The sequence below is a fragment of the Myripristis murdjan genome, chromosome 24 (assembly GCF_902150065.1).
Source record: "Myripristis murdjan chromosome 24, fMyrMur1.1, whole genome shotgun sequence".
In the NCBI taxonomy this organism is placed as follows: domain Eukaryota; kingdom Metazoa; phylum Chordata; class Actinopteri; order Holocentriformes; family Holocentridae; genus Myripristis; species Myripristis murdjan.
This window is the reverse complement of record NC_044003.1, coordinates 28,711,025-28,738,676: the sequence shown is the minus strand read 5'-3', so window position 1 is coordinate 28,738,676 and position 27,652 is coordinate 28,711,025. Positions and strand designations below refer to the sequence as shown.

General features: G+C 41.3%; 1 protein-coding gene across 1 annotated transcript in view; it reads left to right on the top strand.

Moving 5' to 3' along the window:
* The window catches only part of igf2r (insulin-like growth factor 2 receptor), a 66,389-nt gene that overhangs the window by 33,589 nt on the left and 5,148 nt on the right, over positions 1–27,652 (top strand). The window contains exons 21-50 of the mRNA XM_030046846.1: positions 295–396; positions 515–674; positions 977–1,150; positions 2,826–2,975; positions 3,390–3,568; positions 4,717–4,804; positions 5,066–5,284; positions 5,412–5,542; positions 5,770–5,873; positions 6,245–6,378; positions 7,047–7,237; positions 8,053–8,179; positions 8,885–9,016; positions 10,613–10,769; positions 12,254–12,362; positions 13,059–13,140; positions 14,246–14,379; positions 15,519–15,668; positions 15,927–16,085; positions 16,728–16,941; positions 17,508–17,660; positions 19,086–19,320; positions 19,553–19,689; positions 20,371–20,488; positions 22,634–22,780; positions 23,851–24,035; positions 25,408–25,594; positions 25,724–25,879; positions 26,006–26,075; positions 26,738–27,022. Of these exons, the coding sequence (XP_029902706.1) occupies positions 295–396; positions 515–674; positions 977–1,150; positions 2,826–2,975; positions 3,390–3,568; positions 4,717–4,804; positions 5,066–5,284; positions 5,412–5,542; positions 5,770–5,873; positions 6,245–6,378; positions 7,047–7,237; positions 8,053–8,179; positions 8,885–9,016; positions 10,613–10,769; positions 12,254–12,362; positions 13,059–13,140; positions 14,246–14,379; positions 15,519–15,668; positions 15,927–16,085; positions 16,728–16,941; positions 17,508–17,660; positions 19,086–19,320; positions 19,553–19,689; positions 20,371–20,488; positions 22,634–22,780; positions 23,851–24,035; positions 25,408–25,594; positions 25,724–25,879; positions 26,006–26,075; positions 26,738–27,022 (4,569 nt within the window). The remainder of the gene's footprint in view (positions 1–294; positions 397–514; positions 675–976; positions 1,151–2,825; positions 2,976–3,389; positions 3,569–4,716; positions 4,805–5,065; positions 5,285–5,411; positions 5,543–5,769; positions 5,874–6,244; positions 6,379–7,046; positions 7,238–8,052; positions 8,180–8,884; positions 9,017–10,612; positions 10,770–12,253; positions 12,363–13,058; positions 13,141–14,245; positions 14,380–15,518; positions 15,669–15,926; positions 16,086–16,727; positions 16,942–17,507; positions 17,661–19,085; positions 19,321–19,552; positions 19,690–20,370; positions 20,489–22,633; positions 22,781–23,850; positions 24,036–25,407; positions 25,595–25,723; positions 25,880–26,005; positions 26,076–26,737; positions 27,023–27,652) is intronic.

Here is a 27,652-nt window from a genome sequence, read left to right as displayed (position 1 = left end):
TGATTTGTGGTTGAAACATAGCAGCGATATAGCTGAAAACATGGAGAAAGAAGAGAAAAAGCAAAAACAGAGCTGACAAAATATCATAGCTATCAGGTTGTTGTGGAGGTCTTTATATAGGCTTTTATTTCTTTTTTTTGCACTGGTCAGAGGGTACTAGGCTGAAAAAATATTTCAAAGGGGATACATTATTAAAAAGGATTGAGAACCACTGCTTTAAGCTGTTTTGATGGAGTCCCAGGAGTTTCCCGATCAGCGTGATAAATGTGTGTATGTGTCTGTGTTCCCTCATAGAGCTGCTCTGTGGTGGATCCTAACACCGGCTTTGAGTTCAACCTCAAGCTTCTGGCCTCCACAACTGGATACAAGGCCGAGGGCAATGGCAAAACCTTCATGGTAGGACAGATCTTTGCACCACAAACACACACACACACACACACACACACAGACAAACACACAAAATGTCCTTCACAACCGTACCAAAGCATTATTTCCCTTCCCCACCACCATGCAGGTGAATTTCTGTTCAGACCTGCCAGCATGTGGCAAGGACATGGCCGGCTGCGAGCTGGAGGATGGGCATGCTGTCAACCCAGTGGGGGTGCAGAGGACCCTCCACTACTCCGATGGCCTGCTCACACTGACATATAAAGGCAACTTGGACAAACCCACAGGTAACATGGAGTGACCAGACCAGCAGTGTTATGGAGATTTAAAGGAAGGTACAATTGTGTGTCTTCGGTGTAACAATGAATGGAAATTTTTATGTTTGTTAATGATCTGGCCGAGGGAGACCATATACACTGATAATAAAATTGAGCAAAAATTGAACCTTAAGAGACCCCATATGTTAGCATGGGACAAAGTGGAAATCCCTCATGCAGCAGAAAAAGGCCAAGCAGACAGATGTAAGATTTGATTTGAAGGCTTGATGATGATTCTTTGTATTGTCTTTCTCCTCTGTGTCTTCCATCAGGAACTCGGGACACTTTCATCATTAATTTTGTTTGTGATCTGGACGCCCACCCTGGCTCCTTAAAACTCCTGCGGGAGGAAATGACTTCATCTGGCCAAACCACCCATGATGTCTTCCTGGAGTTCTCCACTGCTCTGGCCTGCTTCCCTGCCCAAGTCACCTGCCAGGTTATAGGTGAGGGCGAAACATACACACAGTCTGTCACTAGAGAGGAGTTTTCACAGTCCTCTACTGAAGGTGGAGGTTGTCTGTGCACGCCCTTAAAATCTTAGATTCAGACGTTTCCTGGGCCTGTTAGATTTGGTACAAATCCTACTAACTGACGGGTTAGTGGGATGTCATTAGCAGCCAATCAATCAAGTGTTTCATTTTCAGAAAAATCAACCAAACTAACTCGAAATGGCTGCTTCACATGAACAATATTAGTGTAACTAAGAGATTCATGAAAAAAAAAAAAAAATGGTTAGATTTAACTATGGTTCAACATTGATGAGTGTTTCTATAGGGACTTCCTGGTTCAGCGGATTCAGAACTGTCCCATGCAAGTGTTTTATTTTCATGAAATTAACAAGACCAACTCGAAATTGCTGCTTATTAGGGACAATATTTGTGTCACTAAGAGGTTCACATATCTAATACAAGTCAAAAGCCAGAGTGTGAGCAGACTGGGGGTGGGGGGCAATTTGCATATTCACTGATTTGCACATACTTAATGAGTGCAAGGTGTAGAGTTATAGACAGTTTTAAGGCATTAAGGAAAGTTTTATCATGGGAAAAAACTTCTAAATATATAATATTGATGAACAGAGTTGATTTTTAGGGGTTTATTCCATGGCTTGAGGGAGTCTTTAACTTATTTCTGCCTTTTAACATTCATTTTTCTGCTGCCAGAAAAGAGGGCAGAGAAGCATATTTTAGTGAACCATTTAACTTAAAAATGATAAAACCCAATATCTAACATTTTCTAGCAATAAGCATTATTTATTTTCATTAGGTCAGATACTGTGTTTATGCTAAACAAGACAGAATCTACCCATAAGCAGCGTGTGAAACATCCTATTTCTACTCATATGAGCCTGTGTGGTCCTCTAGTGGTGAATCAAAAACAAATAAAAAATGCATACTTTGAAGACCTTGAAAATAAATTCTAGAAAGCTATCAGTTTACCTCAGTGGAGGACACTTTCAACTTTTATGGAACACTAAATTAGCCCCTCTGGTCTGGTCTGGATCCTGTGGTGATTAAGCACTGGCCCGGTTGGTTAATATGTGTCTTGAGTACAGTAACATTACAGGATTCCTGGGTATTAGAGTCCTCTGAGGTTTTTCAGCTGCCATTTGAAACCATCAGTGTGTCTAAAAGCATTTTGTTACCCTGGATTCGGTCCCTGTGTATCACCACATCCACATTTTTTAATTATGTGGCAATTCCTGATGTCTGGAACTGCTCTCATTCTCATTCTCAGCAAGACTAAATTTGGTGATTCCTTCTGTTCTCGGAAACGTTACAGCATCAATAAATCAAAAGACGAACAGTTAGTGCAGTGATGCCTGATGACACAGTCAGTTAACCTACTATGATTGGTTTATCAATGACCAATGGTCTTGGCCCATAGGCGGGACGAGCACTGAGTTTGGAAAATCATCTTTGATAGAGACATAGCCAGAATCCATTGTATTACAGCAGGATTCATGGTATAGAAATTGAATCAGAGGGCTCTTTCAGTCATTGCAGCTCTACATAGAACTGCTACCCTAAGCACAGAACCCTTGGGAAGACTCCTCTTTTTCCTGTGTGTGTGTGTGTGTGTGTGTGTGTGTATGAATAAACATTTCCCTTTGTTGTCCAGATTCCCATGGCAATGAATATGACCTGAGTCACCTGACCAGGGATGAGGAAGACAGTCCCTGGATTGCCATAGACACTGCAGACCAGGCCAAGTCACGCAGGTTCTACATCAACGTCTGCAGACCCCTTCCTCCTGTGCTTGACTGTCCTGGTCAGTATGCATGTGCACGTGCCATGTGTTGTCTGCATTGTAGGATGGTCTAAATGCTGTTTCAGAGGGTTTTTTTACCCTGACAAAAATACAATTTTGGAAGAAACACAGAATAGTTTTATATTTTAGCCTTTTTTTTTTTAGACGTACTGAGATTAAGAAGCTCTTTGTCACAGAAGAACTCTCTTAGCATGGACCATCAGAAGTAAAAGATGTAGTCCAGCGATGTACAGTGAACTACAGTCAGTCATATAAAAGAGCCAGCAGGCTAAATCAAAGTATACAATTGCGAATAGTATTGGAAAATGGTCAGATTTAAAGATAATGAATATTGGCTAGTACATACACAGGTGAGCTCAGCTCCAGTCCACTGTTGTTGTAACTGTGTCTTCATTAAGCTGCTCTCTCCTGCAGTGGGTCCTTTGGGTGCTTGTGCCAAAATTGACGGGGCCAGTCACAACCTGGGATATATCCAGTCCAGCCCGCAGGTGGCGGAGGATGGCTCCATTAGCATTGTCTACCAGAACGGAGACCAGTGTGGCGCCACATCCCGCTACTCCACCCGCATCATCTTCCAGTGTGATGCCAACCCAGTGAGTGTCAGAGCTCCCAGTGCAACCTTCCAGTCTGTCAGTTGACTCGTTTTTAAAGGAGCCCTGATTTGTTCATTTCAGCATCAGTGAATCGTTACTACTTTGATAAGGATACATTTGTGCATACAATATACCATAGACTTAATACGATTATCAGTGAGACACATTTTGTATTGTGGGCCACTGGTATATATCATAAGGAGGGCGCTGTACTCCTGTGTAAATGGAATTGAAACTTTCAGGGCTCTGTTTTTTGCACTGTTGAGCATTAAAACCTGGCAATAGTAGGCAATGTTATTGATGCTATATCCATGTTGTGGTATGAGACTAGATATTGGGATTTAGGATATTGTTACATTGCCATACGGCTTATGTGGTGCTCATGTCCTACTTTTAAAGGCTTAAGAAAAAGGCTTAAGTTAAGAGATACAGTTTCCTGAAGTTTTTAGACTGTTATAATTGTTCTGTTATTTGGCTCTACTTGTTTCATCATATCCACATTACTGATGATTTTTTATCAAATATCTTGTGTGTAATCATTTTGTGAAATGTGGGAAATTGGAATTTACTTAACATCATACACAAACACATACTGGTTTTCCGCCTCGCCAATTTCAGCAAAACATTTACAGCCACACTTCAGCAGCTCTGGACGTTTATCTGTTGGAATTAAAACCCCAGGCGTCAGGTGCTACTTTTAGGACACCTGTTGGAAAGGACAGGGTGCAGGCAGCGGCTCACAGCAACTTCACACTTTAGAGTGAGGATGTGGAGTGACGATTGATGATTTTTTTCTACTGTAGAAGCTTACAGTTATAGCTAACCAATTTCAGGTGTACAAAAACCAAGGCATCTTTGTACTTCTGTAAGAATATGATGAAGGTTTACCTATATTTACCTAAATTTTATCTGAGTCCACATTAGATAACTTTGAAAACACGCATTGTTTCCCTCAATCTGGATAGAACAGCAAACAGGTCCTGTTTTATAAGAGAAGGTTGTCATAGTAGACCTACAGATGTGTAAGGTAATAATACCTTAATAATAACTGTGTGTGTGTGTGTGTGTGTGTGTGTGTGTGTGTGTGTGTGTGTGTGTGTGTGTGTGTGTGTGTGTGTGTGTGTGTGTGTGTGTGTGACTGTGTCCAGGGCTCCCCAGTGTTTGACCGTAAAGACAACTGTGAGTATGTCTTCATCTGGAGGACCTCTGAGGCCTGCCCTATCACAAAGTCCAAAGGTAAAAACGACTATACCATCTGTCTATTTATGATAGAAATGTCTTTAGATATTGGGACACTAAAATCCCTAGTAGTAATTGAGCAAAAAACAACAGAATAATGATAAAAGGACTGCATCATATCCGCCTTATTAGTGTTGAATGAGACGTGTCTGATCTTTAGTAGTACATTATCTCCCTGATATATTGATTTAAACCTCGTGATGCAAAAGAGACAGGACTGTTTTCATGTCTGCTCATCCTCCAAACCCATCCTTCCAGGTGACAACTGCCGTGTTCGAGACCCTCGGACGGGCTATGAGTTTGACCTGACTTCCCTGATGGGTCGAGATTTTCCAGTCAGCAACGATAAGTACAAGTATCATCTGTCGGTGTGCGGGGGGCTCAGCCGAGGTGTTTGCACCAACAAAGACAAAGGAAGTGAGCTGGTCTCTTCCTGCCAGGTGGAGGAGGGCAGCAGCCCCGTACACAGGATTGCAGGTAATGAATTTAGAAAAACTAGTTCAACGAGACTCCGAAGTGAGCACCTTGGCACGTGAAAATATGACAGTAATCAGATTCAGATATTGTTCTGTGTTCTGTGTTATGTGTGTGTTTGTATGTGTAGGTATGGCAAACCAGCTTCTGAGCTATGTGGGTGACCAGCTCATCCTGAATTACACCAATGGAGACGTCTGTCATAAGATCTACCACAGATCCACTGAGATCTACTTCTCCTGCCACCCTGACATGCACCCGGTGGGTCTTCCCCTCCACTCAGACACACACTGATTAGAGAGGGAGAGAGAGCAGCTGATGCCACAGCTCCTCTTACTTGCCTTAATCTTTATAATTTGTAGCACTAGAGTTTCTCTGAGTGTATGATTGGTAGGGGCCAGCAGTGTGCTCATGGATTATTGTAGTTCCTGGATGTAGCACCATACCAGTGGTGACTAACTGTGTGTGCTGTGTCGTCTCATGTCCAGGGTGCACCAGTGTTCCTTAGGGAAACTTCAGATTGTACCTACATGTTCAGCTGGCGCACTGCCTTGGCCTGCATCCCAGTGAAAACCACCAGCTGCTCCTACAAGTAACGCATTCTCCTCCACCTTCTGCTCCTTTTGCTCCTCTTCCTTTTCTCTCTCTCTTTCCATGTCACCTGTCTATTTGAAGTGTTAAACCACCCATTTTGAAACGTGATATTATTTCATTCCCCCTCCTCCCCCAATCAAATCATTTCAAATTGGGGTGCGTGGCTTAATGAAAGTCAACTTTCACTTTCAACTTTCACTAACAGTTTGAAAACCTCTGCCTTAAGAGACCATCACACTTTACTTGAACAAACACACAGTATTTTCACATTCTGCATGTAACACTCTGTATGTGTGTGTGTGTGTGTGTGTGTGTGTGTGTGTGTGTGTACCTGTTTGTGCGTGTGTGTGTGTGTCCTCTTGTCCTCAGTGATGACCAGGGCCACTCTTACGACCTGTCCTCCCTGGCCTTAAGCTCTCGGAACTGGGAGGTGGAGGCCTCTAGTGGTGACGCGAAGCAGCTCTTCTACATCAACGTCTGCAGGTCCCTGGTGCAGCAGGAAGGTCAGTGTCCTCCAGTGTGTGTGTGTGTGTGTGTGTGTGTGTGTGTCTCCCCATGTTCATCTCCTAATATTTAACAGATCCCCAAACAAACTGTACTAGCATTTGGCACCTGATCGCAGGGAATTTCCAAATCTGGTTGAATCCCTTCTCTTGTTGCAGAGTCCCAGTGTCTGAATCATTAACCTCCTGAAAGCCAGGTTTATTTTAGCCCTCTGAACAAAATTCCCCTTTTTTGTTGTTATTAAATTTTTTTTAATCATTTTTTACATTTGGAGATGAAATTTATCTTATTATTTGAAATCACTTAAATAATGAAAATAAAAATGAATTTAAAAAAATCAAATTAACAGTACAGAAGTCAAAAGTAACAAATACATAAACTAAGATAAATAGATCTGTGGCTGTGCGAGGAGTTTGCAGTGATTACAGTTTTAACAAATACATAATTTTTAAAAATATTTATCGACACACACACACACACACACACACACACACACACACACATTTTATAAGGCTTCAAGGGCCTGTGGTTTCACAAAAAAAAAAAAAAAAAAAAACCTGAACAAAAAATATGAACAGTCATTAACCTTTTAAAATAATTTATTAAAGGAGCACAAATAAGAATATGCATCCAAAGCACTCTTTGCACCTCTGCCATTACACGACAGGCTCGTGTCCGTCGAGCGCAGCCTCCTGTCTGAAGGCAGGAGACGAGTATGTGAATCTAGGGGAGGTGGAGTCCAGTCCTACCTGGGAGGGGAGCGTCCTGAAGCTGCAGTACACCAACGGGCAGCCCTGTCCTGACGGGATCAGGAAGAAGAGCACCATCATCCGCTTCCAGTGTGACAAGGACAAAGTGGTGAGACATACCGTGGGAGATAAAAGCCCCCGGCATGAAAATGCTGAATACTGTTTTCAAACACTACACATTTTCACTCACTCCATAAATCATAATTTCATCGTCCTGTTATGAACATACATGTTGAATACAAACAGTCACACAAGATTTACCTAATGATTTACCTAGACTTAGCTAACCTAATTCAACCTGCAGCTATGCATTGTGTTAGGATGTTAGCCTACAGTCAATGTTAGCAGTGTGCCTGTTAAAGCTGAAAGACATAGGAACTGTATAGCTGATATACACACTTCAGTATGCATATTAACTGCAGTTGTTATTTCTCACAAGTTATATCATCATTGCAGCACTGAACAATGTTACCGTCTATTGCACGCATTCCTCATATCGTTCAGGCCTAGTTCCTTCATGTGAAATGCTTTTTGCTATCTGCAGTGCCTAGGCTAATTATTGTATATGTTATTGTTCATGTGGAAGACCAGTCATTTTGATTTCTTGGTGGCGATTTCCACCCACAAGTCCTGGCCAAGGAATATGCATCCTGACCAGTTAGCCCTGTGAAGGCCAGGAGCCCAGGAGGCTTTGTTTTTTAATTATATGGGGGAAATTCTTATTTTTATTTAACTTTTATTTATAAAGGTAATCTCGTTGAGACACAGACTTTCATTCTCTAAACAGATAAACACGAAATATTAAAGTGAATTTGCAACAGTAACTATCAGCTAACCTGTGGCTGCTACAGTCGGCTGTACATCCACATACTAGGCTCCATGGTTTTCTGACTGCGGTGGCCGTGTGCTCCTTTATCTGTCCAGGACTCACGGCCCACTCTGATCTCCGCCATTGAGCAGTGTGTGTACACCTTCCTGTGGTCAACCGCTGCCGCCTGCCCTCTGGACAGCAGCCAGCGCGACGACTGCACAGTCAGCAACCCTGCTACAGGTCAGACACACACACACACACACACACACACACACACACACACGTCACTGTTCAGTCTTAGGTACGGAGATGGTCAAAAGTCGTTTTTTACAAGTCCAGTCTCAAGTCTTTGTGGATCAATTCCAAATTAAAAGCCTTAATTCACTTAAAGAGGGTGTAGTGTCACTTTCTGAAACGATAATGCACATACAGTTACCAAGCGCACACAGGTGATAGTTTTGTTCAAATTACTGTTTAGAACTGTATTCTTCCTGTTATCAGCATCCAGAAAGATCCGGTAACTTGTGCACTTCCTGTATCACTCCACACCAGAGCAGCAGCAGCCACAGAGACTGAAGTAGATTGCTTGAGTTTTCTATCATTTCTTTTCTTCATTGAACACATGTAACACATATTGAAGGACAACAATAACAACTTTCTCCAGAGTACTAAAAGATAGTTGTTAATAATGTTGTGGCTAGCTGCTTCTTTTCCTCCTCTCCCCTCTGTCTCACATGTTTCATGAAGCTTTCAGGCTCCTGCCAGCCTCCGCTCTAACTGAGGACCTGTGCAGAGAGCTTAGATTGCACATGTAAAAACATCAGCAAACATTGTTCAAATCATATTTGAACGATGTCTTAATTGACCATTTTTGTCCGGGTTATTTGAATATTAATGTGGGGTCCTGAAACGTGTGATGTATCCTGCTTCTCACCTAACCTCCAGGACACCTGTTTGACCTGAACTCCTTGGCGGTGGACGGAGGTTACACCATCTACGACCACAATGACCGCAAGAAGATGTTCCGCCTCAACATCTGTGCAGAGGTGGCCAATGCTGGATGTGAACCTGGAACTGGTGCGTTCATCCACCAATCAGTTAGCCGGTCACCCAGGTCTCCTCTGTCTGTGCTCGTATGATTTGTTATTTAGTCAGATGCTTGTGAATTAGACGCTAACCCTACATTCTATATTCAAGGAAGAAAAAGACAAAATTGCACGTAACTTGTAAACTGGCATTGATTTGCAATCAGTAGATCGTATGATGAGGATGCTGGCTTTGAGCCGTGAGCTTACATGCATACATAAAAAAAATGTTCCAATAGAAAACCACTGTATTTTGCAGGCATCGCTGAACAAAATGCTAAACAAAATCTTAAACTAAATACAAAACAGCATAGAGGAAAACAACTCCTAAATGATAATGCAAGATTTGAGAAGTGTCACTGAAACACAAAAGCCGTGTCAAAAAGCCACCCTTTGTTTTTTCCCTGATTTTCCTACATTTTGTCATTAGAAATACACTGCCTGTCCCATAAAGCACCATTTTCGAAGGGGCCACTGCACTTGTGGGACGTCTTATTTAGTTTTCATGTTGGGGATACAAAATGTTTTCAGCTCCACCACCTTCATCAGTGTGGACCAAATAAATATAATGCACTAGCAGTTCCATAAAGCAATAATTTAATCGAGGACTGAATGGGACTTCCTAATCATAACAGACAGACACTAACTCAGACATTCCTCGAGACACATCGTCTTCAGGTTACTGATTAGTCCCTAGACATTCAGATGGTTTATGTAACAACCAGGACAGGCGTCACTACTGTTTGTCATCTACAGCCTAGAGCAGCACATGGAACATAATAGAAGACCAGCATGTATCAACTTATTGACAGCTTTTTTAAGAGCGCTGTCAAGACCAGCTCAGTCGAAGCCACGTCACGTCCAAGTCCAGGTCCAGTCCGGTTTGAGTCCAGATGGCAGGTGGAATTCAAGTCAAGACTGAGGCCAGAGCAAACTGGTCTATTCAAGACCAAAACAGGCAATAAAAAGAGAACACATCTCTCCAACTGTAAAAATATATCTCTTAAATATCAAGTTCAAGCCTGAACGCTGCACCATCCATCATACAGCTTTCTGCAGCTGAAATCCAGGAAACTGTAGTGCAATGGTGAAAATAAACAAAGCATAAAAATAGCTTCTTTTTTATTCATATTTTTGGAGAGGCATTAAAAAGTTGAGTTGACATCCAGTGATGACTGAGCTAATGAGAAAAATGTTAAAGTTGTATCAAGGAAAAACCAACACTCAAGTTGTGGTAATTTTTTGTAATTTAATTTTAAATATAACTGTACAACTACAACAAAAATAGACGTTTTTGATATTTTTAATAAACTTCCTGTAATTTTGTGTTTTGTATTTTGTAATAATTTTCTCTTCATTTTTTTTTTCTTTTTTTGGTAAAAGTCATAATTACTTAAAGTCCGATCAAACGGATATTTGTCAAGGTTGTCTTTCTTTCCCGCAGAAACGTCGCCTGAACATCCACTGTCAGAATCATTTCTCAGGTTTCCCAGTGAGCAAGGACAGTGATTTATTATTTGTGTGTGTGTGTGTGTGTTTGTGTGTGTGTGTGTGTGTGTGTGTGTGTGTGTGTGTGTGTGTGTAACAGGTGTGTGTATTAGGGACAGGAGTGCGGTGAGCGGCGGTCAGGTGAGCAAGAAGCTGTCATACAAAGATCATGTACTGGAATTGAGCTACGAAGGAGGAGATCCCTGCCCCGCCAACCCCGTCCTCAAGCACAGCAGCATCATTAACTTCATCTGCAGGTGCAACTTCTCTCTCCCTCTTTCTCTCTCTCTCTCTCACTCTTCCTTTTTAACAGGGGTCCAAGCGTGCATTGCCGAATCTTTATAGTTTTTGTTCAGGTTATTACTATTCCTCCAGCTCTTCTTCTGTCGACAGGTGGTGGGTTAAACAGCCTGATGCGCCACTACAGTTTGACTTTTGATGTGAATTTTTGATGTAATCTGGCTTCTAATAGGGAATGGCATTTATTAGTCAAAACATGTAACTATACCCGGCCAAATAAAAGGGACTCGGCTTGTAATTGGAAGTCGGCTTTTCCTTGAAGTTGAACAGCATATCAATTCAACAAAAACTGTATGTTTTGCTACCAAATTTTACACATATAATGCACGAACCTACCCAGAAAAAAAGTACTTTCCAGTGTTTGATATTCAAGTTTTACTATAACTGGCTTTCAAAGTTTAATCAAAAGCTGTAGGCAGAGTTTGTTTTACCAGTACCATAATTACATAAAGTACCATAAATCCCGAACCCTGTGTACTAATGCCACCAAATTTGTTAGACACATGCAGTTATTACATCTGAGTGAATCTGCATAATTTGGTGACATCTGGACAGTGTTGTGCTATAGCACTGTCATAGGTTTAAATAGGGTTGGGTATCGGTTGGGTTTTATGCGGTGCCTACTCGGTATTTTTTAAACGGTTCTGGTGCTTAAACTGTTCTCGAACCGGTACTTAAAAAAACGAAAACGCACACACTTTGTCAAAAAACAATACCATTTTATTTCCCGGGCCAAATTGAACACAATATTAACTTAAATATGTAAACAATATAAATACAAGTAACATATGGTACTAATAAACTTGTGCCATTTGTGGGGGCAGAGGGGGTTACAGTCGGGCTTCACGGCCCGGTCGGGAATGTCTCGCGGCCCGGTATCGGTCCGTGGACCGGTGGTTGGGGACCGCTGACATAGATTATCAAACACGGAGCATTGTTCGGCTTTGAAATAAACTCCATGTGTCGCCAGATGTTTCATTAAATTCGACGTGTTACCTCCCTTGCATGACGTTGCTTTAAGGCGTCTGTTGCATGAAATTTTCGTTCTTATTCGGTCTCGTTACTACTGTTTACATCAGAACCGGTGCCCTATTGGCACTGCGTTTTGGTACCCAACCCTAGGTTTAAATGGCTAAAAGTCTGATTTATTTGAAATTTTTCACACTTCATCATTGCACAAAATACAAACAGTAGCTAATCAGTTCTCTGTATCAGGAAATCAAGGATAGCAACAGTGTTTTGCAGAAGCCTCCTCCTACTAGAATTTGTGAAAAATTAGACATTTTCGATGTCTCATGAGCTGTATTCAACTGTTAGATTTTGTCCCATAGTCAAGAAATATTTCCGGCATGTGGACAATGATGTTTTTCACTTGTGAAAAGTGAAACAGCAGTGAGGTTTTGCAGAGCACCATGATTTGACTGATGTTGTGTCTGTGCAGGCCTCCTGCCTCTGGCTCAGCCACCACAGAGCCAGTGTTCATTGACACAGATGCCAGCACCTGCACAAATTTCTTCTCCGTGCACACACACCTGGCCTGCGAACAGCCTGTAAGTGCAAACCTCCATTTGTTTGTGTGTGACAGAGTTTGCATCACATGACTTTTGATTATATTTTCAATAATGTGCAATGTGTCCTCAGAATCTGTGTATGCTGTCAGGTGACTAGCTGCTTAGGTGGTTACTGATTGCTATCAATAGTTAACTGGCTAACTAATGATGTAGCAACCTGTGTATGCAGGCTGAGAGGTTGGAAGACAGAGGAACATCTAACAAAAATAATAGATGGAGACAAAAATGAAAATAAAATCTGAATTTTATGCAAGATGAAATCATTGAAAAACAAGATTATTTTTGCTGACATTTTTAAACGATGTACTACATTAATCTACTTGAATTAATACAGAAAAGGGTTGTAAACATTTTATGCATCCCATAAATGAATGCAGTTGGACTTAATGTCAATAATTTCCTGTTGTCATTTTTCTTATACTACTCCATCTTTTCTTTTTTTCTGTCATTTTTGTTTCTTTAAGTTGTGCCTGTTTTCTTGTCACAATTACAATTAGAAGTACAAGTAGAGAAAAAACATGCATTTCAATTTCAATTTGGCTATCTGAAAGCTGCCTGTTTATGCTGGTCAGTATCATAGGATGGACATGCTGGTTGTAAACTCCATGTGAAAAAGCAAACACACTCCACCAGTCACTTTCTCTGTTTTGTTTCCCTCTTTTTTTAATCTTTCAGGTCAAGTGCTCAGTCAAGAATGGCTCTACTCTCATAGACTTGACCCCTCTAATCCATGTCAGTGGCTACTACACTGCCACAGGTCAGTGATACGGATTGTATCCCATTGGCTTGGGCCCACGTAGACATTTTTTCAGCGTGTATAATGTAACTGAAAATACCATCCAAATCAGTAACAACTGTTTAATTTCCAAACTTCACCAGACTTGCAGACTGTGTACTGAACTAGATGTGCGCTGAGCGGTTTTGTTGGTTCATCTGTCATGTGTCATATCTCAGACACCATTGATGGTACTTGTGGGAATGGTGTGTCACACCATTGCTTTGTGACATTTTTAGGGTGTTTTCACACCTCCTTGTTTAGTCCAATTGAATGGAACTCTGGTGCATTGGCCCGCTTGGTTTGGTTCGTATGGTCAGCTGGGACATTAGCAGTCGCTCTTGGGTGTGAACCAAAACAGCTGGGCTGAGAGCCTGCTGAGGAGGAGGTCTCTCTTGGTTACAAACAAACTCTGCAGTGGTTGGTTTGTGGTGTGAACATGAACCGACCCAGATCTGACCCAACCACAGGAAGCACTGAGTGTTTTGGGCTAAAAGAGCTCCCGTAGCTCAGGTGGGCACTATTGACAACAGAAAGAGGCAGCTCAAGAGCACTTGCAGCTAGCAGTTAGCAACATAAGCACAAATATAAATTGAGGGTTGACACTGAGCAAGAAGGAAAAAATTGTCTCTTTGGTAAATAGCCCAAATGAGCACTGCAATAATGCCAAAGCTGCTGATGGCACTCCATGTACATGTTGAATATTGTATTGGCTAAACATTTTTGGACACTTAAGTTAGAGGGGAGGAAAATAAATCCCTGAAATAAACACTTCCTATCTCTGCCTTTCAACCAGTTGCCTAGTGATATTTGTCAAGCCCTGACCAATAAGTGGACTGACAGCTCCTGCCTGGCTTTTGTTGATACATTTGGATCATTTGAATTTTTTACCATGTAAAACCAAACTTAACCAAATGAACAATGCAAAAAAAGTATGAACTGTTCCACTAATTTGATCCACTGGAAACTGACTACATGTGTGAAAAGATGATGATACACCCAGAGGGAGACTGTATCATTCATGGTTGATTACATGTTTACTGTTTCCTTATTTCTGTTTATCTCTTCTTCAACCTCGTTCTTCCAGATGATGACTTGGACCAAAAGGACAGAGCTCCAGATTTCTACATCAACCTCTGTCTGCCTCTCAACCCCATCCCGGGGGTAACCTGCCCCCCTGGTGCTGCCGTCTGTATGGATCCTGCTGATGGACCCCCTGTGGTGAGACACACACACACACACACACACACACACATTCACCTTTATTCTGCTGTCATGTAGGACGTGAGTGGAAAATTAACTTTCATTAACTTTAATGGCTTTAAAAATAAGCAGTGAAATAGGCAGGATGACGTTCAAGCAGATACTGCTGCTTATCTTTTAAGTGACACTTTTAAATGTAGATCTCCCTTAAATCGATTAACATTCTTTAGTTACCTAAAATTTCTTGCCTGATCATGCACCTGAATTATTAGGTGGATACAGCAATGTAACCTCCCTCAGGTGCTCAATCAAGGTCTCATAAGCCCCTTTTCCACCAAAAAGCACCTGGTTCTAGTTCGGAGCTGGTGCTAAAGCTGTTGCTTAACTGGTTCCAACAAAGAACCGGTTTGCTTTTCCATCAGCGAAGAGCCAAGTGGAGCCAAGTCAGAGCCACGTCATGACGTCATCGTAAAACGTGAACGTGTGGGTGTGCAAGACGCTCGCTCGGAATCACAACAACAAACATGGACGACAAATGGACGACCCATCGTAGCGATGCAAGTACTGCTCGTGTCTTTACAAGCCTATATTGCGATCCAGAGGCGAAAAACGCATTTATCGCTGCCTACCCCTTGTATTCATGATCGGAACGAACGACGACTACGTTTAGCTATAGGTTTATAGCGTTCACTGTTCCCGTTTGGGTCTGTAACGCCACCCACCAATGATGTGGTTGGTGGCGTCATCGGTTCTTTCTCTGGCTCCTGTTTAGCCCCTGCTCGAAGTTGGTGCTTGCCTGGAAACGATTTGGAACCGGTTTGGCCCATGCTTGGGCCAAAAAACTGGTGCTAAGTCAGGCACCGGGTCCGAACCAGCCCTGGAACCTCTTTGGTGGAAAAGGGGTAATAGTCATTCTACCAGGCCCTAAACTGTGGAGCAGCCTTGCCAGAGATATCAAATTATGTTAATTAGTCAGTATCCTCAAACCATTCCTTTAGCCACATATTTTTATTGCAGTGCAATTTTTTTCAGGGTACATGACCTGACTTGTCTCTTTCTCTCTCTGGCTCACTTCCCTCTCCTTTCCCTCTGTCTGATGGGCTCTTGGTCATCTTTCATCCACCCCCTTCTCTGTTTATTTGTGCTTCTTCTTTCAGGACATTGGGAGGACAACCACTGGTCCTCAGATAAAAAGTGCAACCAATGAGGTGTCAATCACATACAGTAGTTCCACACCCTGTGTGGACGACCCCGCTCAGAACTACACTTCCACCATCATTTTTACCTGCCAGAAGGGCGTGGAGCTGGTCAGTCTACACACCCCAATGCACTTAAGAGGAATTGAATTGAATTGTTTTCTATTTGTAACCTACAGTTAGTTTACCTGTTATTATGAGGCGCTGTGGCAAAATTAAATGTGGGCTTTAAAGTGAGACAACCATTTATTAATCAGTTGTATTAATTATACAGAGATTTGATTCCCAATCAATCTGTGTCAAATTAGAGTTGACGTTCTTGTCTGGAGCATATCTGAATATCAATTAAACCTCCATGTCTATTTCCAGGGCTCACCCCAAATGCTGAGGAGGCAGGACTGTGTCTTTTTGTTCGAGTGGGCGACCCCTGTGGTTTGTCCCGATGCCACCCATACCACTGGCTGCCAGCTCACTGACTCCCAGCTCCAGTACACCTTTAACCTGTCAGCCCTCAGCGGGGAGATCCAGGTGAGCTATACAGCACCAGAGGCTCAGTAGGATGTACTTGTGATTTTCTCTGACATCATGTGACTTGAAGTGTCTTTAAAATTTTGTTAAACCTACATCATTTTAAACTTCAAATTGACTATTATTGTAATACATGTCTGTGTCTAACAGACATGTATCTGCGGGCCCTTAAAATTATCCTTAAAATATCAACATTTAAGGTCTTAAAAAGTATTGAAAATTCTTGACCCTGTTATCAGACATATTATTTTGTCACACCTTTCCAAAGCAGGTCTATTTATGACGCATAGACACTCTCAATGTTCTTAATACAGAACAGGTTTAATGGCGCAGTTGGCATCTTTCCTGCTTTATTAAGCCCAATCTGACTTTATGTTTTCAGGTTTCAGTTACATGTTTATGGGTCACAGCTTTGATTAGTTATGTTAAGGACCTGAGTTGATTTTTATTACGTTCCATATAAGTCTAAAACTTTGCTTTGTGAAAACTACAGATGTTATTGCCTAATATATACACAATGCACTGCTTTGTACCACCTTTGGATTGTGATTGCTAGCTGTTGTGTAACCAAGGGACTGGTGGCTTGAATAAGGTTTGCTTTTTTGCTGAGCTGTTGTGGTAAAGTAAGGCTCTGTGTGGTAGGTACCGGTTGGCTCCGACATGTACCGCATCAACGTTTGTGGCTCGGTGGCAGAGTCAGCTTGTAAGACGAGCGCTGTGTGTCGGGTGTCTGGTTCTGGCTCAGGATCAGTGTCAGCGTATTCTTTTGGCATGAGCAAGGCCATGACAATGGACTTCAAACATGAGGAGCAGGCCGTACTGATGCAGTATGGAGGAGGCGACGCCTGCCCGCCAGGTAAGTCTACGTTGTGTGTCGCAGCCTAAACCATGGCTGAACTATATAGGGTCATCACATATCAAGCACTCTGATGAAGTCCTACACATCACTTTTTTTTTTATGAAAGCATCAGGGCGACAGGTAGAAACAGATGCATTTCAACACTAAGCTTTATTCGATTTATTGCCCAGCCCTACTTGCAACATAAATACACATACACCTCCACTCAAGCAATCAAACAACCTGGTTGCTGGTCAGTGTTCACGAAAATACTGACCAGCAACCAGGCAAATACATGATAGTGGTGAAACAGATGTGCAAATTCATTTGAGATGCACATCAATACATAGGCAATAACAAGTATAAATACCAAAGCCCAAACACCTTTTAGCAAATAACCAAAGCACTAACAATTTTTGATATATGTATGGAAAATTCAGTTGCCCAAGATTTGGTAGTTGGCTGCCATAACTTACCAAACATGCAGAATTGGCCAATACCTCTTGTAAAGGTCTAAAACAAGCTGAAAAAGGACTGCAAAATGGATATGCATCTTTATGCACTAATAATGTGTGTGTGTGTAGTGACAGATGAGGGAGAGGCTTGTGTGTTCCCCTTCACCTTGATGAAGAAGTCCTATACAGAGTGCACTGCAGAAGGTCGGACAGATGGTAAAAAGTGGTGCGCCACCACCGCTAACTACGACCGTGACCAGAAGTGGGGAATCTGCAATGAAGGTAACAGATGTGTGATTGGATTTTGACAGGCAAGAACAAGAAAAAGACAAACTAAATATGGTGACAAATGTGCATACATAGTGTACATACAAAATCCATCTTCAGACATGCTGAAGTATCATACTGCATATCTGCCTGTGTCTTCACCATGGTGTTAAACACACAATAAAGTTAAGACGAGTGATCTAAGTTGTTTTCAAAGTAGGGTTTGGTGAACCTCAGGATCTTCCAGGCGGTCTTCAGCAAAATGAGGAATATTGTAATTTCTCTGTAATTTCATTCTTATTAAAGCTGTCTGAACACAGCCTCTTTTACAGGCATTTAAACACAAGAAATATGATCTTGTCACTGATCATTATAATTTTTTTTTTTTTTTTTTTGGGCAATTTTTATGAAAAATTTTGCTGTTAATTTTCTGTTGGCTTTCCTGTTGCTTTTTGCATTTTTTTTTTTTTTTTTTTTTTTTTGCTGATTTTTGGGTCATTTCTTCAAGGCTAATTTACTCATCTTTTTCACATGATTTTGAAAGAAAGCAAATGAAGTTGCTGGGGAAATTAGCAAAACAATTACTAGAACTTTCAATGATTTTAAAAAAAAAAAACAAGAAACCATAAGTTTATCAACAAAAAAAAAAAAAGATATCAGATAACTGAGAGTGGATTTATCGCTGGATTTCTTGTTTAAAAGCCTGTGAAAAAATGTCTTGACATTAAGGCAAAATGACTTCAGATGGGGGTCCACGGCTCATTGAAAGGCAACTTGGGCGTCCAGAACATAAAGAAGTTTGAAAACCCCTGATCTATGATGTTTATTGACTTCTCTTAGCAATCAGGATGACAACAGCATTAAAAGTTACAGTATACAATGTAAACACAACACAAAAAGAATGTCTTTACAGTCTTCAGAATATGATTCTGAGCATAGCAGTCAGTCAGATAAGTGATTTTTTTTTTTTTTTAACCCTAGTAGCAGGGTTGTGCGGTCCATAGGGCAGGTTAGGCAAATGCTATAGGCACCATCATGCCAGAGGGCGCCAGGGAGTGAGTTTTTTTTTTTTTTTTTTCCCATTCTATTTGAGAAAATTAGTGGGGCAAGCGCCGCAGTCCTCACTGCACAGAAATCCATAAATTACTACATTAATAACAGGGGCACATTTGAGCTTTTAATGTTATAGTTAGTTAACTAAACATAAAATTAAAATTAGTAACATCAAAATATCCTCATTTATGAGTATACAAAAGTCTGTTCACTTACAGTAACAAGAAAATAATTTATTTAGTTCCTTCCACCCGTCATATTCAAAAATATTTGAAAATTAGGTTCTGGGTTGGAAATTGTCTGTTGTACCGTCTGTCCCAAAGCCCATGACTTCTCCCTCTCTGTTTTCATGAAAGTCATCTCGTGTGTCCTCTGTCTTTCCTTCAGAGACTGGAAAGCGCCAGTCTTCCATCTTGTTCACCTGCGACCAATCTGCAGGCCACGGCTCCCCTCAGTTGCTCTCAGAAACCGGGGGCTGCTCGGCCACCTTCCAGTGGAAGACGAGTTATGTCTGCCCCCCCAGGAAGATGGAGTGTAAGCTGGTCAGTCAGCATCAAACCTACGACCTCCGAACTTTGTCCTCCCTCACAGAGCCGTGGAAGTTCAGCCATCGAGGAGACTCGTAAGTTTGGCTTCAGTTCGGAAAGGCACAACATCCCTGTTGAACTCTTCCATTACACTGCATGGGTTCTTTATATTCATATTCATATCAGGCCCAAACGTAGTCATGGGGTAATCTTGACTCGTCATCTTGAGGGCCTACTTGTACATGTTGCAGACAGGACTCTCAGGTTTGTCACCTCAGTGAAAGCTATGGAAACATGACACTCTGTCCTCTGTCTATATGTCTTTAGATATTATATCAACCTGTGCCAGGGAATCCACGGTGGACTGACAGGCTGCCCAGATGGGGCGACAGTGTGCCGACGCTCAGCAGCAGGAAAGACCCAGACCCTGGGTCGGGTATACACCCAGAAGATGAACTACTCTGGTAGGCTATGACAATAAAAGCGTTTCCGTTTGCTTTTACCAATACAGAGATGGTTCAGTCGGTAGTTTTTGGAGGGTTTCCATCTGCTTATTTTTTTTAAGTACTGTATTGCCAAAGGATTCTTCCAAACAAATATATAATACAGGTCAGTCCAAAATATCTCTCCTTTTTCAGTTTTTATCAGAATGTTAATTTTTATGACCCAAACCACCCGATCCACTGATTATCTGTGGTGCCCATGGATAGAACTGCAATCTACTGCTTATTTGCAAATTAGTCTGATGATTCCAGCCTTGTGTGTAGGCCAAAGTAACAATAAAACACAGCTTTTTTTCTTTTTTGGAGCAAGGAGTGAGCGATTTTAGTGGAGCGGGGTGAAATTTGTGTTAAGCAAAGAAAGATAATGAGCGGAGTGGCTGTGAACAGCCGTGAGCAGAGGAGCAGAGAGAACGGATCGCTCCATGAGCGAGGAGCGGAAATTCAAATTCAAATTCAAATTCACAGCTTTCATGTCAGTGGACGCTCCTGTTAAATCTTAGATTATGCTAACAAGGTTGTAAGTTGTCAAACTTTGTGTCTCTTGTTAGCACCACTCAGAGTTTAGTTTACTCAACAGTTTGGCACTGAAACATAAGAAAACCCTTTTGATACCAACCTTAATCTTCTTTCCTCTTTTTGTAGATGGAAAGATTTTTGTCAGCTATTCAATGGGAGATTCTGTCTGTGGTAATGGCCTAAAGGCCAGAACTGTGATCCAGCTGAGCTGTGGCTCCACTTTCGGGCACCCAACATTCATCAGGTAACGGACTTGATTGTTTGTCTAAAATGGTTATAAAGTCAACAACGTACTAACTAGCTTACATTTTAGAAAAGAGTAAGACCAGAAGCCATGTGACTGCAGGAATCAGACTGACATGGATAATGAGAGTACAATGGCAGCAAGTGTAAAAAAGATCCATCATGACTAAATTGAGATGACTAAAACTCTAAGGCTGCATGTATGAACGCTAATTATGTGTTTTGAACTGAACCACAAATGGGTATTTAAAGCAGCCAAGCAACAGCTGACAGGATGTGAACAGAAGTGAAGATTTTGAAGCAGAACTGCATCACACTACATTGTGAAAGAGCTCTGTTATCGATTCTGTGGTTTATGAATGGTGATAATTTTGTTAGCCACAGAAGGAGAATATTAAACGGTGGACATTTCAGCCAAAAATCAGGGGTTTTGATTGTGTGTTGTGAACTCTTAAATACCCCCTCATGATTGGCCCATGGCTGATAGCTGTAGGGGAGCTTTGCTGTCATCTGGTCAGGGAGGAAAATACAATCAATCAATTCTTGTAACAGAAGAGAAGGACCAGCTGATTTAATGCACAAAACAGTAGAAGACAATATATTTAAGATATAAAAAATCATGTGATAAGGCGACAATATAACCAGACTGGACACTAAAAAAGAACAAATGCACAAAAGCACAAAAAGGTCTGGTGAACACAAGACATTGGACAGAGGAGACATTCATTTTCATTCATTCATTTTGGCCATGTTTAAATTCTACTTGAGTAAATTCTACTACCAAACGTACAGGCATTCATATAGCCACCACATGTGCTGCTTTAATGAGTGATGCAGCACCTTCAGCAACAACACTCATTTACTTTGTTTCAGGATGCCTAACTGCCAGAGTGGCTGGCAGCACATGGCGTTTGCTTGAAAAGTTAAAGTTTTCTGTGATCATTGCATCATTTGGAGTCCTTCGCTGAACTGGTGCCATTTGTCTGTTTACTTAATATCACACACAGTTATGTATGTAACCAGCCACCCATTCCCAGGGTGTCAAATACCGATTCTTTGTCATGCCCTTTTGCATCATACCTACGCACCCTTTGGCATCACCATGAGATGGGCTGACGTGTAACAAGTGAGAAAGTCAGGGTGGGGAGGTGGTTTTGGTGTTGGAGGGCATATAAAGCAAATTTTTAAAATCTTCTTAAGTCTTGCAGCGAAGGCACAGTGTAGGCCCCACTGACCACAATGCACTGCACAAGTGACAGTAACTAGAGATTGTACACCAGCCTGCTTAGATACCTGACAACATGGACACATTTATAAAACCAAGAGCAGCTAATGCACTGCCCAAAAACAGCTGGGATCAAACTCCAGAAATTAAAGAGATACCACATACACATGATTCCTATATTGATTATGATTTTTTCCCTGTCAAGGACCCTGTTGTGATGAGGCCCCCCAAACGTGTTCTAAGTTGACATGTGATAACACTGGATATAAAATTAACATTCACATTGGATACAAATTTAAATTACATGCCATGTCCAAAAAATAATTTATATTTTTTGATTTGCACATATTGAATTGAAGAGTAATGTTTTGCTGTAAAACACAGAATTAATGTAGAGTTCATTCTAGTGATGGCTAAGTGCATTTAGAGCCTATAAGTAGTTTTCGAAAGCTTGATTTTACTTCACTAAATATTTGATTGGTCCGTGGACAAATAGTACCTCTGTGTGTTGGCCATAGCATCAAAACTTTGGGGAGCACTTGCAATAGAGGTTTCCTTGCATCTCCACAATGTTACTTGATGAAAAATATCAGCTTTTAATTCATCAAGTTTTCTTCACTAAATACAACTGGATCTCATGTCTCTTAACATTAACTTTGTTATACTTTTTTATACTGCTCATTTACAGTGTCATTCTTCAATTCTCTACATTCAGAAATAGACTGGTGTTATTTTACCGGCTTTGTTTATCATTGTGGTTTTCAAGTTGTTTAAATTCAAAAGCAGTTAGCATGAAAAATGTTTTTGCAGTCTTAAATTATTCTTTCCGGAACATGTAGGTGCCCTGCGCCATACTGAGTATCCTCTCTCTGTTTATCTATATCTGTGTGTTGGTGTGTGTGTATTTGTGTGTGTGAGCAGCATGGATGATGCAACATGTGAGTTTGTGTTTGGCTGGGAGACTCGGGCAGCCTGTGTGGTGAAGCAGCGTGAGGTGGTGATGCTTAATGGGACAATTCAGGTTCCCGACACAGGAGCAAACATCAGCCTGGGAGCCCTTTACTTCAGGTAACACACATGATTTACCTTCTTTCTTTCTCTCTGACTCACATACAAGTGTATTTGTGTGTGTGTGTGTGTGTGTGTGTGTGTGTGTGTGTGTGTGTGTGTCCAGACGGTCTGTGTAAACAATAATAAACAACTTCAACGTGATGCATTCGTGTCACGTTGAAGTTGTGAGAGCAGGAAAAATGAAGAGGCGCGGTCACTCATTGACTGGAGCTTGAAGTCGACTTATTGTAATTATGTAATCATTCACAGGTTATGAGAAATTATCCAGCAAACATTGATTGAATAAAATTGTACAACCCAAAAGGTTGTATTATGTAACCCAAAGGTTGTATTATGTAATTTACTGCCGTCTTCCAGTAAAGTAGAAATGCTAATCGTGAAGAAGCCTCAAAGGCTTGTTTTTCACCAAACAGCGAGAAAACCACTTTGCCTCCCACTCCATGTTGGAAACTCCAGTGTGGTACAGGAGGCAGATTTGTACAAGGACAAGGACAACTGGATATGTGCACCAAATCCATAGTTCCTCCCACACGAGTATGATATGAAGCTTTACTACCAGGAGAGGGTCTGGAAATTTTGACTTACTGACCTTTTTCAGAATTCACAGTGTCGCCTCCTAGTGGTGGCAACAACTCCAGACACTACACAAGCTTTATGCTGTTTGTAAAAATAAACAGACAGATGTTCACAGGATCCATGTTCAACAACAAACGTTCAAGGGACCCATAAGCTCCACAGACAAAAAAAATATGAACTTTCTACATACCGCTGTATTTTAATATTTATCAAAAGCATCTACTAGGGAAGACGGTGGCTTTTAAAGGCCAACAATGTGTAGTTTGATGATGTTACATAAAGAAAACTATTATCTTAACATCAAGAAATCTGTAAAGATACTACCAGTCAGAAAATACATACTTAAGTTCGAATATAAACATGCATTAAACTATCACAAGGTATCTTTGTAATCTTTTCGTTTGATTTTACAACAGATGAATATCTGGTCACAAAAGGGCATGTTACACATGTTTTTTTCTCTGTCTCATTTATCTGTGTTCCTGTATCAGCCACCATCAGGCATCCGGTGACATCCGTTCCAATGGTGACCGGTACATCTACCACATCCAGCTGTCAGGTATCACCAACAGCTCCCTGGCCAGCTGTCTGGGAGCCAACATCTGCCAGGTCAAACTCAATGGAGACTACCGACGCAAGATCGGCTCCTCCAACAAAGCCAAGTACTACATCAAAGGTAATTTACTGTGTAGTATGATATTTTATCCAGTATCAGAGCAGTTGACTCGGATTGTTCTATGTTTTTTCCTGGACATTTTGTCTTTAGTTTATCGTCCTTAGTAGAGAGAGACAGGAAACATTTAGAAAGAGGACATTTAGAAACATTTAGAGAGAGGGATCACATTCTCCAAATACCCCAGACCAGATTCAAGCCCAGAATGTACATAAGGGCATGGTTTATGTTTTACCCAACTGAGCCACCACAATACTCCCCCAAAATGTGCCTTCTGCCCTTAACTCCTATTGAAGTTTGTACAACCACCAAAACACAAAGACGAAAAGCTACCAAAACAAGAACAGTGTCCCCAAGCAATATCAGGAGGAATTCATTGAGTTTTAGTTATTACAAATCTCACTTGCATTGCATGTCAAAGTGACATGCAGAAAACATTTTAAAATAAAAAGCAAAATCTTTATTACATTGTTCATTAAAGGAGCAGGAGCACACAGGATCAGAAAAAAAATAAACATTTTAAGCAACAACAAAACAGGCAGAAAATATTGCACCCGCACTGGTGCCTGTCATATTGTCGTGATATTCTCAGGCACTAGTGCAAAGTAATACTAGTGTGTTTTGCAATACAGTATAATACAACATAGTCAAAATGTATCGTAATTAATGATGCATCTGAGATGAGAATAGAGCATCTTAGATACAAAAAAAGGTTTCCAGTTTGTTAGTCGATGAATTACAAGATATGAAAAAACTTGTAGTGCAATTTTGAGAGGTAGATTAGATTAGATTAGATTAGATTAGATTAGATTAGATTAGATTAGATTAGATAAAACTATATTGATCCCTTGGGCAGGTTCCCTCAGGGAAATTATGGATTATGTAGTTGGTACTTTTTGGTGGCATTACTGATAGGGTACAACTCACTCTTGCCTAAATTTAGCTTTTAGTTTGGATATTTTCCCAAGAGACTGTTACAGAGAGAGTTGATTGGAAACAAATTTGAGACAGACATCATCTTTTAAAGGGAGGCTTTCACTTCTGTTCCATTTGTTGTGGTACATAATGCAATTGAAAGGAGACCAGGATCAAGAGCAAACAACAACAGACTCAGAGGACAGCCCTGTCTAGTGGAACCAACTAAATATAAGTAATCTGAGTTAAAGTTATTTGTCCTAACCTCAACCACACCCCGATGCTGCTAGAAGTCTGTGATTGGCCAGGAGTAGTTTCATGCTATTTTGGGACCAGTGCTGCATTGTTTTGATTGAGCAGCAGAGAGTGAGACATGTTTTATGGCATGTCATCACATTACACTGTACAAGTCATGTCAGCACACTCACTGTTTACTGACCTCAACTTCCTCTCCTATCAGGAGGCAACCTGGATGTGATGGTGCCCTCTGAGTCGGTGTGTGGACGGGAGAGAAGCAAGACCGTGTCGTCCACCATTATGTTCCACTGTAACCCCTCAGCAGGCGTCGGCATCCCAGAGTTCATGTTGGAGACTGATGGATGCCAGTATCTGTTTATCTGGCACACGAATGCCGTGTGTGGTCTGACGTGAGCAAACACTGTTTATTCACATCAGGGTTCCCACCGGGGGTGGAATTTCACAGCATAGAAAATACATACACACAGCTTCAATATTTCAGTTGTATAGGTATAAAGACAGTTTCTCTTGTCCCACAGAACTGTTGACAGACAGTCGTACGACTACGACGATACAGACGGCGGGACTCTACCTCTGTCTAGGCGGAGCCAGGCAGTGGGGGCGGTACTAAGCCTGCTATTGGTGGCTTTGTGTGTCTGTCTTCTGGCTCTTCTCCTCCACAAGAGAGAGAGGAGGTGAGGCCATCTGATGAACAGAGACAAGTTGGAGGACCTCTTTTCTGAATACCTTGCTAGTTGTTTGATTTTCTGGTACATAGAATATGAGATAATGGTGTAGCTGAATGTCTTGTTTCCTCCCAGGGAGCTGGTGATGCAGAAGGTGGCTGGCTGTTGCAGGAAAGGAAATCAAGTCTCCTATAAATACTCCAAGGTGGGATGATCTAATGACTGAATCAGTGGATCCTGAATACATGATTTTTACAGTTGTTACATGCAAAAGTCATGGAATCTTTGATATTTTCCAGCTCAGAAGAAAGGATAAATGTTTTCCAAAAGTTTTTTTTTTTTTTTTTTTTTTAAGATTTTTTTAAAATTCTGTTTTTTTCTTATACACTACCAAATGTTACAAAACAATAGCTGTTTAGACCTCAACACAATGTTGGTTACTTTTAATTCTCAAGAAAAGGTGTGTGAGCTGTGTAAATATGCATTGCATCAGCCATTCAAAGAGATTTTATTTCATCAGTGACAAAATAAGAAAAGTCATTTAAATTACTACAACAGAAGTGAAAACATACCAGTGGTGACCAGCTAGGAGAGAAATAAGAAGTCAAATCAGCACACACTTCAGTCAGTGGTCTAGGGATGTAATGATTTTATGCCAAAATCAAAAATGTGATTTATTATTTTTTCTCAGACATAAGAAAAATATCCAGCTTTTGTCTGCCATGTAAAAAAGTTGGATTTCATCTGCCTGTCTGATCATAGTTTTAACACCTTCTCAAGACATGGATCTGCTGGCGTCGTTTGGCCCTTTTGATGCCAGTTACTGCTTTTGAATCAGTGTCTGTGTCTTTGTCTGGAATTTCCCAGGTCAGCATGGATGAAGAGGGAGGCGAAGAGGAGATGGAGTGGCTGATGGAGGAGCTGGAGACCCCTCCTGCATCCTCCTCATCTTCCTCGCACCGTGGTAAAAGTAACCACAGCAATGGGCACATTACCACGAAACCGGTGAATACAGACGGTTTGCGCTCCTTCTCGCTGGATGAGCAGGATGACGACAGCGAGGACGAGGTGCTCAGTGTCCCAGGTGTGCGTGTGGTCAAGTCATCTGGACTGTCCAGGCACTCTGCAGGGGCCCGCAGTGCCTTCCTACAAGTGAGTCTCATCTCCCCTTCATCAGTCCCATGTGTTAAAGCAAAACTGAACTCTTGTAGTGTTGGGTTGTAAAGTAACACTTTTAGCACAGGAATGAACACAAACAAAACGGATCATGACGCTACGTGCCGGATGTACTCTGCAATTCAAATAAGAGAAGAGCCGTTTAATTTTCAAAAAATTATTTTGGTGAAACTCATCCAGAAGTAGGGATGGCGAAAATGGAATATTTTCTTGGTCGACCACCGGGCCTCATTAATCAGTTTATTTTGGTTAACCGAGAATATTATTTGACTGTCTGTAAAGGTTACAGTCAAGAACGCGACCATGTCCGTTCTGTACCACGGATGTCGCCTCAGCAGGCCCAAAACCAATTCAGACATGAGATAATATGGAACACCATTCATTCCGAAGTCAAATATTGTACATAGCCTACATGATATCCTACAAACATTATGTAATTTACGCATGTTGCTTACCGTGATGTAGAAGAAATCTCTCTCTCCTCGTGAAAAATATTGTCTCGAGATTTCTCGATGAGTCTGCTTGGTGGTTTTATGACTCTTGCAGACTTGCATGACAAACTTTGCTCAAAAGTATCCGTGATCACCATAAGCTTGGCTTGGTTCT